This window comes from Salmo salar, chromosome 08 (genome assembly GCF_965601325.2).
Source record: "Salmo salar chromosome 08, fSalSal1, whole genome shotgun sequence".
Classification (NCBI taxonomy): Eukaryota; Metazoa; Chordata; class Actinopteri; order Salmoniformes; family Salmonidae; genus Salmo; species Salmo salar.
The window spans coordinates 33,113,977-33,126,479 of record NC_138298.1 but is presented as its reverse complement, the minus strand read 5'-3'; the positions used below and the strand labels follow the sequence as shown (position 1 = coordinate 33,126,479).

The 12,503-nt window shown below is 33.4% G+C and overlaps 1 protein-coding gene across 1 annotated transcript in view; it reads left to right on the top strand.

Annotated features, from left to right (window-relative positions):
• The window catches only part of maml3 (mastermind-like transcriptional coactivator 3), a 242,519-nt gene that overhangs the window by 180,808 nt on the left and 49,208 nt on the right, over nucleotides 1–12,503 (top strand). The window contains exon 5 of the mRNA XM_045723115.2: nucleotides 8,160–8,244. Within this exon, the coding sequence (XP_045579071.2) occupies nucleotides 8,160–8,244 (85 nt within the window). The remainder of the gene's footprint in view (nucleotides 1–8,159; nucleotides 8,245–12,503) is intronic.

The following is a 12,503-nucleotide window of genomic DNA, read 5'->3' as shown; positions in this document are numbered from 1 at the left end:
GGAGGGAGGGAGGAGGGACAGAACAGAGAGGAGGGAGGGAGGAGGGACAGAACAGAGAGGAGGGAGGGAGGGGGGACAGAACAGAGAGGAGGGAGGGAGGAGTGACAGAACAGAGAGGAGGGAGGGCGGGGGGACAGAACAGAGAGGAGGGAGGAGGGACAGGACAGAGAGGAGGGAGGGAGGAGGGACAGAACAGAGAGGAGGGACAGGACAGAGAGGAGGGAGGGAGGAGGGACAGAACAGAGAGGAGGGAGGGAGGAGGGACAGAACAGAGAGGAGTGAGGGAGGAGGGACAGAACAGAGAGGAGGGAGGGAGGAGGGACAGAACAGAGAGGAGGGAGGGAGGAGGGACAGAACAGAGAGGAGGGAGGAGGGACAGAACAGAGAGGAGGGAGGGAGGGGGGACAGAACAGAGAGCGGGAGGGCGGGGGGACAGAACAGAGAGGAGGGAGGGAGGAAGGAAGGACAGAACAGAGAGGAGGGAGGGAGGAGTGACAGAACAGAGAGGAGGGAGGGCGGGGGGACAGAACAGAGAGGAGGGAGGAGGGACAGGACAGAGAGGAGGGAGGGAGGGAGGGGGGACAGAACAGAGAGGAGGGAGGGAGGAGGGACAGGACAGAGAGGAGGGAGGAGGGACCGAACAGAGAGGAGGGAGGAGGGACCGAACAGACACAGTCACACACACACAGTCACACACACACCGTCACAGACACACACCGTCAGAGACACACCGTCACAAACACACACACCGTCACACACACACCGTCACACACACACCGTCACACACACACCGTCACAGACACACAGTCACACACACACACCGTCAGAGACACACCGTCACAAACACACACACCGTCACACACACACCGTCACACACACACCGTCACACACACACCGTCACAGACACACAGTCACACACACACACCGTCAGAGACACACCGTCACAAACACACACACCGTCACACACACACCGTCACACACACACACATTTATAATCAGCTCTCACATTTCCTAACATCGCCCCTCTACACTAACCCCTTCCCGATGCTTTAGGATTCCTTTGATGTCCTCAGATTGTGTGTGTGTGTGTGTGTGTGTGTGTGTGTGTGTGTGTGTGTGTGTGTGTGTGTGTGTGTGTGTGTGTGTGTGTGTGTGTGTGTGTGTGTGTGTGTGGCGCACAACACCTGCTGTGATAATTTAGTCTTCTACTTTGATTTTCCCCTCTGTGGTTAACCTGGTGTTAAACTGTTCTGAACTACCTAGGTCAACACAAACACACACACACAAACACACACACACACACACACACACACACACACACATACACACACACACACACACACAGCAAGTAGATTGTAATTGGCACAACACAACAAGCATACTGCAGTCCAGGAACATTACTGTCTCCTGATGTTCTCTCTATACCTGCTGTGTTCTAAATGAACATACTGCGTTATATTAGATATTCTACACACTCTACAGACTATAGCTATATACTAGAATTAACCTTAGACTATAGCTATATACTAGAATTAACCTTAGACTATAGCTATATACTAGAATTAACCTTAGACTATAGTTATATACTAGAATTAACCTTACAGACTATAGTTATATACTAGAATTAACCTTACAGACTATAGTTATATACTAGAATTAACCTTAGACTATAGCTATATACTAGAATTAACCTTAGACTATAGCTATATACTAGAATTAACCTTAGACTATAGCTATATACTAGAATTAACCTTAGACTATAGTTATATACTAGAATTAACCTTACAGACTATAGTTATATACCAGAATTAACCTTAGACTATAGTTATATACTAGAATTAACCTTACAGACTATAGCTATATACTAGAATTAACCTTAGACTATAGCTATATACTAGAATTAACCTTAGACTATAGCTATATACTAGAATTAACCTTACAGACTATAGTTATATACTAGAATTAACCTTAGACTATAGTTATATACTAGAATTAACCTTAGACTATAGCTATATACTAGAATTAACCTTAGACTATAGCTATATACTAGAATTAACCTTAGACTATAGCTATATACTAGAATTAACCTTAGACTATAGCTATATACTAGAATTAACCTTACAGACTATAGTTATATACTAGAATTCACCTTAGACTATAGTTATATACTAGAATTAACCTTAGACTATAGTTATATACTAGAATTAACCTTAGACTATAGCTATATACTAGAATTAACCTTAAACTATAGTTATATACTAGAATTAACCTTAGACTATAGTTATATACTAGAATTAACCTTAGACTATAGTTATATACTAGAATTAACCTTAGACTATAGCTATATACTAGAATTAACCTTAGACTATAGTTATATACTAGAATTAACCTTAGACTATAGTTATATACTAGAATTAACCTTAGACTATAGCTATATACTAGAATTAACCTTACAGACTATAGGTATATACTAGAATTAACCTTAGACTATAGTTATATACTAGAATTAACCTTAGACTATAGCTGTATACTAGAATTAACCTTAGACTATAGCTATATACTAGAATTAACCTTAGACTATAGTTATATACTAGAATTAACCTTACAAACTATAGTTATATACTAGAATTAACCTTAGACTATAGCTATATACTAGAATTAACCTTAGACTATAGTTATATACTAGAATTAACCTTAGACTATAGTTATATACTAGAATTAACCTTAGACTATAGCTATATACTAGAATTAACCTTAGACTATAGCTATATACTAGAATTAACCTTAGACTATAGTTATATACTAGAATTAACCTTAGACTATAGTTATATACTAGAATTAACCTTACAGACTATAGTTATATACTAGAATTAACCTTAGACTATAGTTATATACTAGAATTAACCTTACAGACTATAGTTATATACTAGAATTAACCTTACAGACTATAGTTATATACTAGAATTAACCTTAGACTATAGTTATATACTAGAATTAACCTTAGACTATAGCTATATACTAGAATTAACCTTACAGACTATAGTTATATATACTGATTACTAGAATTAACCTTACAGACTATAGCTATATACTAGAATTAACCTTACAGACTATAGCTATATACTAGAATTAACCTTACAGACTATAGCTATATACTAGAATTAACCTTACAGACTATAGCTATATACTAGAATTAACCTTACAGACTATAGTTATATATACTGGATTATTAACCTTACTGACTATAGTTATATATACTGATTACTAGAATTAACCTTACAGACTATAGCTATATATACTGGATTATTAACCTTCCAGACTATAGTTATATATACTGATTACTAGAATTAACCTTACAGACTATAGCTATATACTAGAATTAACCTTACAGACTATAGTTATATATACTGATTACTAGAATTAACCTTACTGACTATAGTTATATATACTGGATTATTAACCTTACAGACTATAGTTATATATACTGATTACTAGAATTAACTTTACAGACTATAGTTATATATACTGGATTATTAACCTTACAGACTATAGCTATATACTAGAATTAACCTTACAGACTATAGTTATATATACTGATTACTAGAATTAACCTTACAGACTATAGTTATATATACTGATTACTAGAATTAACCTTACAGACTAGTTATATATACTAGATTATTAACCTTACAGACTATAGTTATATATACTGATTACTAGAATTAACCTTACAGACTATAGTTATATATACTGGATTATTAACTTTACAGACTATAGTTATATATACTGGATTATTAACCTTACATACTATAGTTATATATACTGATTATTAACCTTACAGACTATAGTTATATATACTGATTATTAACCTTACAGACTATAGTTATATATACTGGATTATTAATTTTACAGACTATAGTTATATATACTGATTATTAACCTTACAGACTATAGTTGTATATACTGGATAATTAACCTTACAGACTATAGTTATATATACTGATTACTAGAATTAACCTTACAGACTATAGTTATATATACTGGATTATTAACCTTACAGACTATAGTTATATATACTGGATTATTAACTTTACAGACTATAGTTATATATACTGGATTATTAACTTTACAGACTATAGTTATATATACTGGATTATTAACCTTACAGACTATAGTTATATATACTGATTACTAGAATTAACCTTACAGACTATAGTTATATGTACTGATTACTAGAATTAACCTTACAGACTATAGTTATATATACTGGATTATTAACCTTACAGACTATAGTTATATATACTGGATTATTAACCTTACAGACTATAGTTATATATACTGGATTATTAACCTTACAGACTATAGTTATATATACTGGATTATTAACTTTACAGACTATAGTTATATATACTGATTACTAGAATTAACCTTACAGACTATAGTTATATATACTGGATTATTAACTTTACAGACTATAGTTATATATACTGGATTATTAACCTTACAGACTATAGTTATATATACTGATTACTAGAATTAACCTTACAGACTATAGTTATATGTACTGATTACTAGAATTAACCTTACAGACTATAGTTATATATACTGGATTATTAACCTTACAGACTATAGTTATATATACTGGATTATTAACCTTACAGACTATAGTTATATATACTGGATTATTAACCTTACAGACTATAGTTATATATACTGGATTATTAACTTTACAGACTATAGTTATATATACTGATTACTAGAATTAACCTTACAGACTATAGTTATATATACTGGATTATTAACTTTACAGACTATAGTTATATATACTGGATTATTAACCTTACAGACTATAGTTATATATACTGGATTATTAACTTTACAGACTATAGTTATATATACTGATTACTAGAATTAACCTTACAGACTAGTTATATATACTAGATTATTAACCTTACAGACTATAGTTATATATACTGATTACTAGAATTAACCTTACAGACTATAGTTATATATACTGGATTATTAACTTTACAGACTATAGTTATATATACTGGATTATTAACCTTACATACTATAGTTATATATACTGATTATTAACCTTACAGACTATAGTTATATATACTGATTATTAACCTTACAGACTATAGTTATATATACTGGATTATTAATTTTACAGACTATAGTTATATATACTGATTATTAACCTTACAGACTATAGTTGTATATACTGGATAATTAACCTTACAGACTATAGTTATATATACTGATTACTAGAATTAACCTTACAGACTATAGTTATATATACTGGATTATTAACCTTACAGACTATAGTTATATATACTGGATTATTAACTTTACAGACTATAGTTATATATACTGGATTATTAACCTTACAGACTATAGTTATATATACTGGATTATTAACTTTACAGACTATAGTTATATATACTGATTACTAGAATTAACCTTACAGACTATAGTTATATATACTGGATTATTAACTTTACAGACTATAGTTATATATACTGGATTATTAACCTTACAGACTATAGTTATATATACTGATTACTAGAATTAACCTTACAGACTATAGTTATATGTACTGATTACTAGAATTAACCTTACAGACTATAGTTATATATACTGGATTATTAACCTTACAGACTATAGTTATATATACTGGATTATTAACCTTACAGACTATAGTTATATATACTGGATTATTAACCTTACAGACTATAGTTATATATACTGGATTATTAACTTTACAGACTATAGTTATATATACTGATTACTAGAATTAACCTTACAGACTATAGTTATATATACTGGATTATTAACTTTACAGACTATAGTTATATATACTGGATTATTAACCTTACAGACTATAGTTATATATACTGGATTATTAACTTTACAGACTATAGTTATATATACTGATTACTAGAATTAACCTTACAGACTAGTTATATATACTAGATTATTAACCTTACAGACTATAGTTATATATACTGATTACTAGAATTAACCTTACAGACTATAGTTATATATACTGGATTATTAACTTTACAGACTATAGTTATATATACTGGATTATTAACCTTACATACTATAGTTATATATACTGATTATTAACCTTACAGACTATAGTTATATATACTGATTATTAACCTTACAGACTATAGTTATATATACTGGATTATTAATTTTACAGACTATAGTTATATATACTGATTATTAACCTTACAGACTATAGTTGTATATACTGGATAATTAACCTTACAGACTATAGTTATATATACTGATTACTAGAATTAACCTTACAGACTATAGTTATATATACTGGATTATTAACCTTACAGACTATAGTTATATATACTGGATTATTAACTTTACAGACTATAGTTATATATACTGGATTATTAACTTTACAGACTATAGTTATATATACTGGATTATTAACCTTACAGACTATAGTTATATATACTGATTACTAGAATTAACCTTACAGACTATAGTTATATGTACTGATTACTAGAATTAACCTTACAGACTATAGTTATATATACTGGATTATTAACCTTACAGACTATAGTTATATATACTGGATTATTAACCTTACAGACTATAGTTATATATACTGGATTATTAACCTTACAGACTATAGTTATATATACTGGATTATTAACTTTACAGACTATAGTTATATATACTGATTACTAGAATTAACCTTACAGACTATAGTTATATATACTGGATTATTAACTTTACAGACTATAGTTATATATACTGGATTATTAACCTTACAGACTATAGTTATATATACTGGATTATTAACTTTACAGACTATAGTTATATATACTGATTACTAGAATTAACCTTACAGACTATAGTTATATATACTGGATTATTAACCTTACAGACTATAGTTATATATACTGGATTATTAACCTTACAGACTATAGTTATATATACTGATTACTAGAATTAACCTTACAGACTATAGTTATATATACTGGATTATTAACTTTACAGACTATAGTTATATATACTGATTACTAGAATTAACCTTACAGACTATAGTTATATATACTGGATTATTAACTTTACAGACTATAGTTATATATACTGGATTATTAACCTTACATACTATAGTTATATATACTGATTATTAACCTTACAGACTATAGTTATATATACTGATTACTAGAATTAACCTTACAGACTATAGTTATATATACTGGATTATTAACTTTACAGACTATAGTTATATATACTGGATTATTAACCTTACAGACTATAGTTATATATACTGGATTATTAACCTTACAGACTATAGTTATATATACTGATTATTAACCTTACAGACTATAGTTATATATACTGATTACTAGAATTAACCTTACAGACTATAGTTATATATACTGGATTATTAACTTTACAGACTATAGTTATATATACTGATTACTAGAATTAACTTTACAGACTATAGTTATATATACTGGATTATTAACCTTACTGACTATAGTTATATATACTGGATTATTAACTTTACTGACTATAGTTATATATACTGGATTATTAACTTTACAGACTATAGTTATATATAGTGATTACTAGAATTAACCTTACAGACTATAGTTATATATACTGATTACTAGAATTAACCTTACTGACTATAGTTATATATACTGGATTATTAACTTTACAGACTATAGTTATATATACTGGATTATTAACTTTACAGACTATAGTTATATATACTGGATTATTAACCTTACAGACACTGATTGAAGATTGAGAACAAACAGATCAACATTTCGTGAATATTTGTTGTGCACTAAATGAACATTGTATATTGACTGACATTATACACGCTCCAGACTATCTATTTATAACAGGTTGTTACAGTTAGTTTGACAACAAACAGAGATCAACATTTGATGTGAAAACTGTTCATGTGAAGGGTTAGGCATATTGTACTGATTGTATTGCTGTGTCATGGTTGTCCCAGGTGATTGTAGCCTGTGCTATTTGGCTGCAGGTTGATTGAATTGGCCTTTATTTTACCTTTCCAGTGGGACAGCGGGAAATGTCATGGAACAGGATGTGATGACATTGTACAGGAAGTGATGTGGTTGTCTGTTCTTCTTCTGTAGCTCCAGCAGCAGCAGCAGCAGCATCTCCCCAGACAGATGGTCCAGGGTCAGAGAAACCCCTATCCACAGGTCAACCAGTATCAAGGTAACATATTATATACTATATACACCCCACTACCTACAGGTCAACCAGTATTAAGATAACATATTATATACTATATACACCCCCCTACCTACAGGTCAACCAGTATCAAGATAACATATTATATACTATATACACCCCCCTACCTACAGGTCAACCAGTACAAAGATAACATATTATATACTATATACACCCCCCTACCTACAGGTCAACCAGTACCAAGATAACATATTATATACTATATACACCCCACTACCTACAGGTCAACCAGTATTAAGATAACATATTATATACTATATACACCCCCCTACCTACAGGTCAACCAGTACCAAGATAACATATTATATACTATATACACCCCCCTACCTACAGGTCAACCAGAATCAAGAATACATATTATATACTATATACACCCCCCTACCTACAGGTCAACCAGTATTAAGATAACATATTATATACTATATACACCCCCCCTACCTACAGGTCAACCAGTACCAAGATAACATATTATATACTATATACACCCCCCTACCTACAGGTCAACCAGTACCAAGATAACATATTATATACTATATACACCCCCCTACCTACAGGTCAACCAGTATCAAGATAACATATTATATACTATATACACCCCCTACCCACAGGTCAACCAGTACCAAGATAACATATTATATACACCCCCCTACCTACAGGTCAACCAGTACCAAGATAACATATTATATACTATATACACCCCCCTACCTACAGGTCAACCAGTATCAAGATAACATATTATATACTATATACACCCCCCTACCTACAGGTCAACCAGTACCAAGATAACATTATATACAGCCCCTACCTACAGGTCAACCAGTATCAAGATAACATGTTATATACTATATACACCCCCCCTACCTACAGGTCAACCAGTACCAAGATAACATATTATATACACCCCCCTACCCACAGGTCAACCAGTATCAAGATAACATATTATATACTATATACACCCCCCTACCTACAGGTCAACCAGTACCAAGATAACATATTATATATTATATACACCCCCCTACATACAGGTCAACCAGTACCAAGATAACATATTATATACTATATACACCCCCCCTACCTACAGGTCAACCAGTACCAAGATAACATATTATATACTATATACACCCCCCTACCTACAGGTCAACCAGTACCAAGATAACATATTATATACACCCCCCTACCTACAGGTCAACCAGTACCAAGATAACATATTATATACACCCCCCTACCCACAGGTCAACCAGTATCAAGATAACATATTATATACTATATACACCCCCCTACCTACAGGTCAACCAGTACCAAGATAACATATTATATATTATATACTCCCCCCTACCTACAGGTCAACCAGTACCAAGATAACATATTATATACTATATACACCCCCCCTACCTACAGGTCAACCAGTACCAAGATAACATATTATATACTATATACACCCCCCTACCTACAGGTCAACCAGTACCAAGATAACATATTATATACTATATACACCCCCCTACCTACAGGTCAACCAGTACCAAGATAACATATTATATACTATATACACCCCCCTACCTACAGGTCAACCAGTACCAAGATAACATATTATATACTATATACACCCCCCTACCTACAGGTCAACCAGTATCAAGATAACATATTATATACTATATACACCCCCCTACCTACAGGTCAACCAGTACCAAGATAACATATTATATACACCCCCCTACCTACAGGTCAACCAGTACCAAGATAACATATTATATACTATATACACCCCCCTACCTACAGGTCAACCAGTACCAAGATAACATATTATATACACCCCCCTACCTACAGGTCAACCAGTATCAAGATAACATATTATATACTATATACACCCCCCTACCTACAGGTCAACCAGTACCAAGATAACATATTATATACTATATACACCCCCCTACCTACAGGTCAACCAGTACCAAGATAACATATTATATACTATATACACCCCCCTACCCACAGGTCAACCAGTACCAAGATAACATATTATATACTATATACACCCCCCTACCTACAGGTCAACCAGTATCAAGATAACATATTATATACAGCCCCTACCCACAGGTCAACCAGTACCAAGATAACATATTATATACTATATACACCCCCCTACCTACAGGTCAACCAGTACCAAGTTAACATATTATATACACCCCCCTACCTACAGGTCAACCAGTACCAAGATAACATATTATATACTATATACACCCCCCTACCTACAGGTCAACCAGTACCAAGTTAACATATTATATACACCCCCCTACCTACAGGTCAACCAGTACCAAGATAACATATTATATACTATATACACCCCCCTACCTACAGGTCAACCAGTACCAAGATAACATATTATATACTATATACACCCCCCTACCCACAGGTCAACCAGTACCAAGATAACATATTATGTACTATATACACCCCCCTACCTACAGGTCAACCAGTACCAAGATAATATATTATATACTATATACACCCCCCTACCTACAGGTCAACCAGTATCAAGATAACATATTATATACTATATACACCCCCCTACCTACAGGTCAACCAGTATCAAGATAACATATTATATACTATATACACCCCCCTACCTACAGGTCAACCAGTACCAAGATAACATATTATATACTATATACACCCCCCTACCTACAGGTCAACCAGTACCAAGATAACATATTATATACTATATACACCCCCCTACCTACAGGTCAACCAGTACAAATATAACATATTATATACACCCCCCTACCTACAGGTCAACCAGTATCAAGATAACATATTATATACACCCCCCTACCTACAGGTCAACCAGTATCAAGATAACATATTATATACACCCCCCTACCTACAGGTCAACCAGTACCAAGATAACATATTATATACTATATACACCCCCCTACCTACAGGTCAACCAGTACCAAGATAACATATTATATACTATATACACCCCCCTACCTACAGGTCAACCAGTACCAAGATAACATATTATATACTATATACAGCCCCCCTACCTACAGGTCAACCAGTACCAAGATAACATATTATATACTATATACACCCCCCTACCTACAGGTCAACCAGTATCAAGATAACATATTATATACACCCCCCTACCTACAGGTCAACCAGTACCAAGATAACATATTATATACTATATACACCCCCCTACCTACAGGTCAACCAGTACCAAGATAACATATTATATACACCCCCCTACCTACAGGTCAACCAGAATCAAGAATACATATTATATACTATATACACCCCCCTACCTACAGGTCAACCAGTATTAAGATAACATATTATATACTATATACACCCCCCTACCTACAGGTCAACCAGTACCAAGATAACATATTATATACTATATACACCCCCCTACCTACAGGTCAACCAGTACCAAGATAACATATTATATACTATATACACCCCCCTACCCACAGGTCAACCAGTACCAAGATAACATATTATATACTATATACACCCCCCTACCTACAGGTCAACCAGTATCAAGATAACATATTATATACAGCCCCTACCCACAGGTCAACCAGTACCAAGATAACATATTATATACTATATACACCCCCCTACCTACAGGTCAACCAGTACCAAGTTAACATATTATATACACCCCCCTACCTACAGGTCAACCAGTACCAAGATAACATATTATATACTATATACACCCCCCTACCTACAGGTCAACCAGTACCAAGATAACATATTATATATTATATACACCCCCCTACCTACAGGTCAACCAGTACCAAGATAACATATTATATATTATATACACCCCCCTACCTACAGGTCAACCAGTACCAAGATAACATATTATATACTATATACACCCCCCCTACCTACAGGTCAACCAGTACCAAGATAACATATTATATACTATATACACCCCCCTACCTACAGGTCAACCAGTACCAAGATAACATATTATATACTATATACACCCCCCTACCTACAGGTCAACCAGTACCAAGATAACATATTATATACTATATACACCCCCCTACCTACAGGTCAACCAGTACCAAGATAACATATTATATACTATATACACCCCCCTACCTACAGGTCAACCAGTACCAAGATAACATATTATATACACCCCCCTACCTACAGGTCAACCAGTACCAAGATAACATATTATATACTATATACACCCCCCTACCTACAGG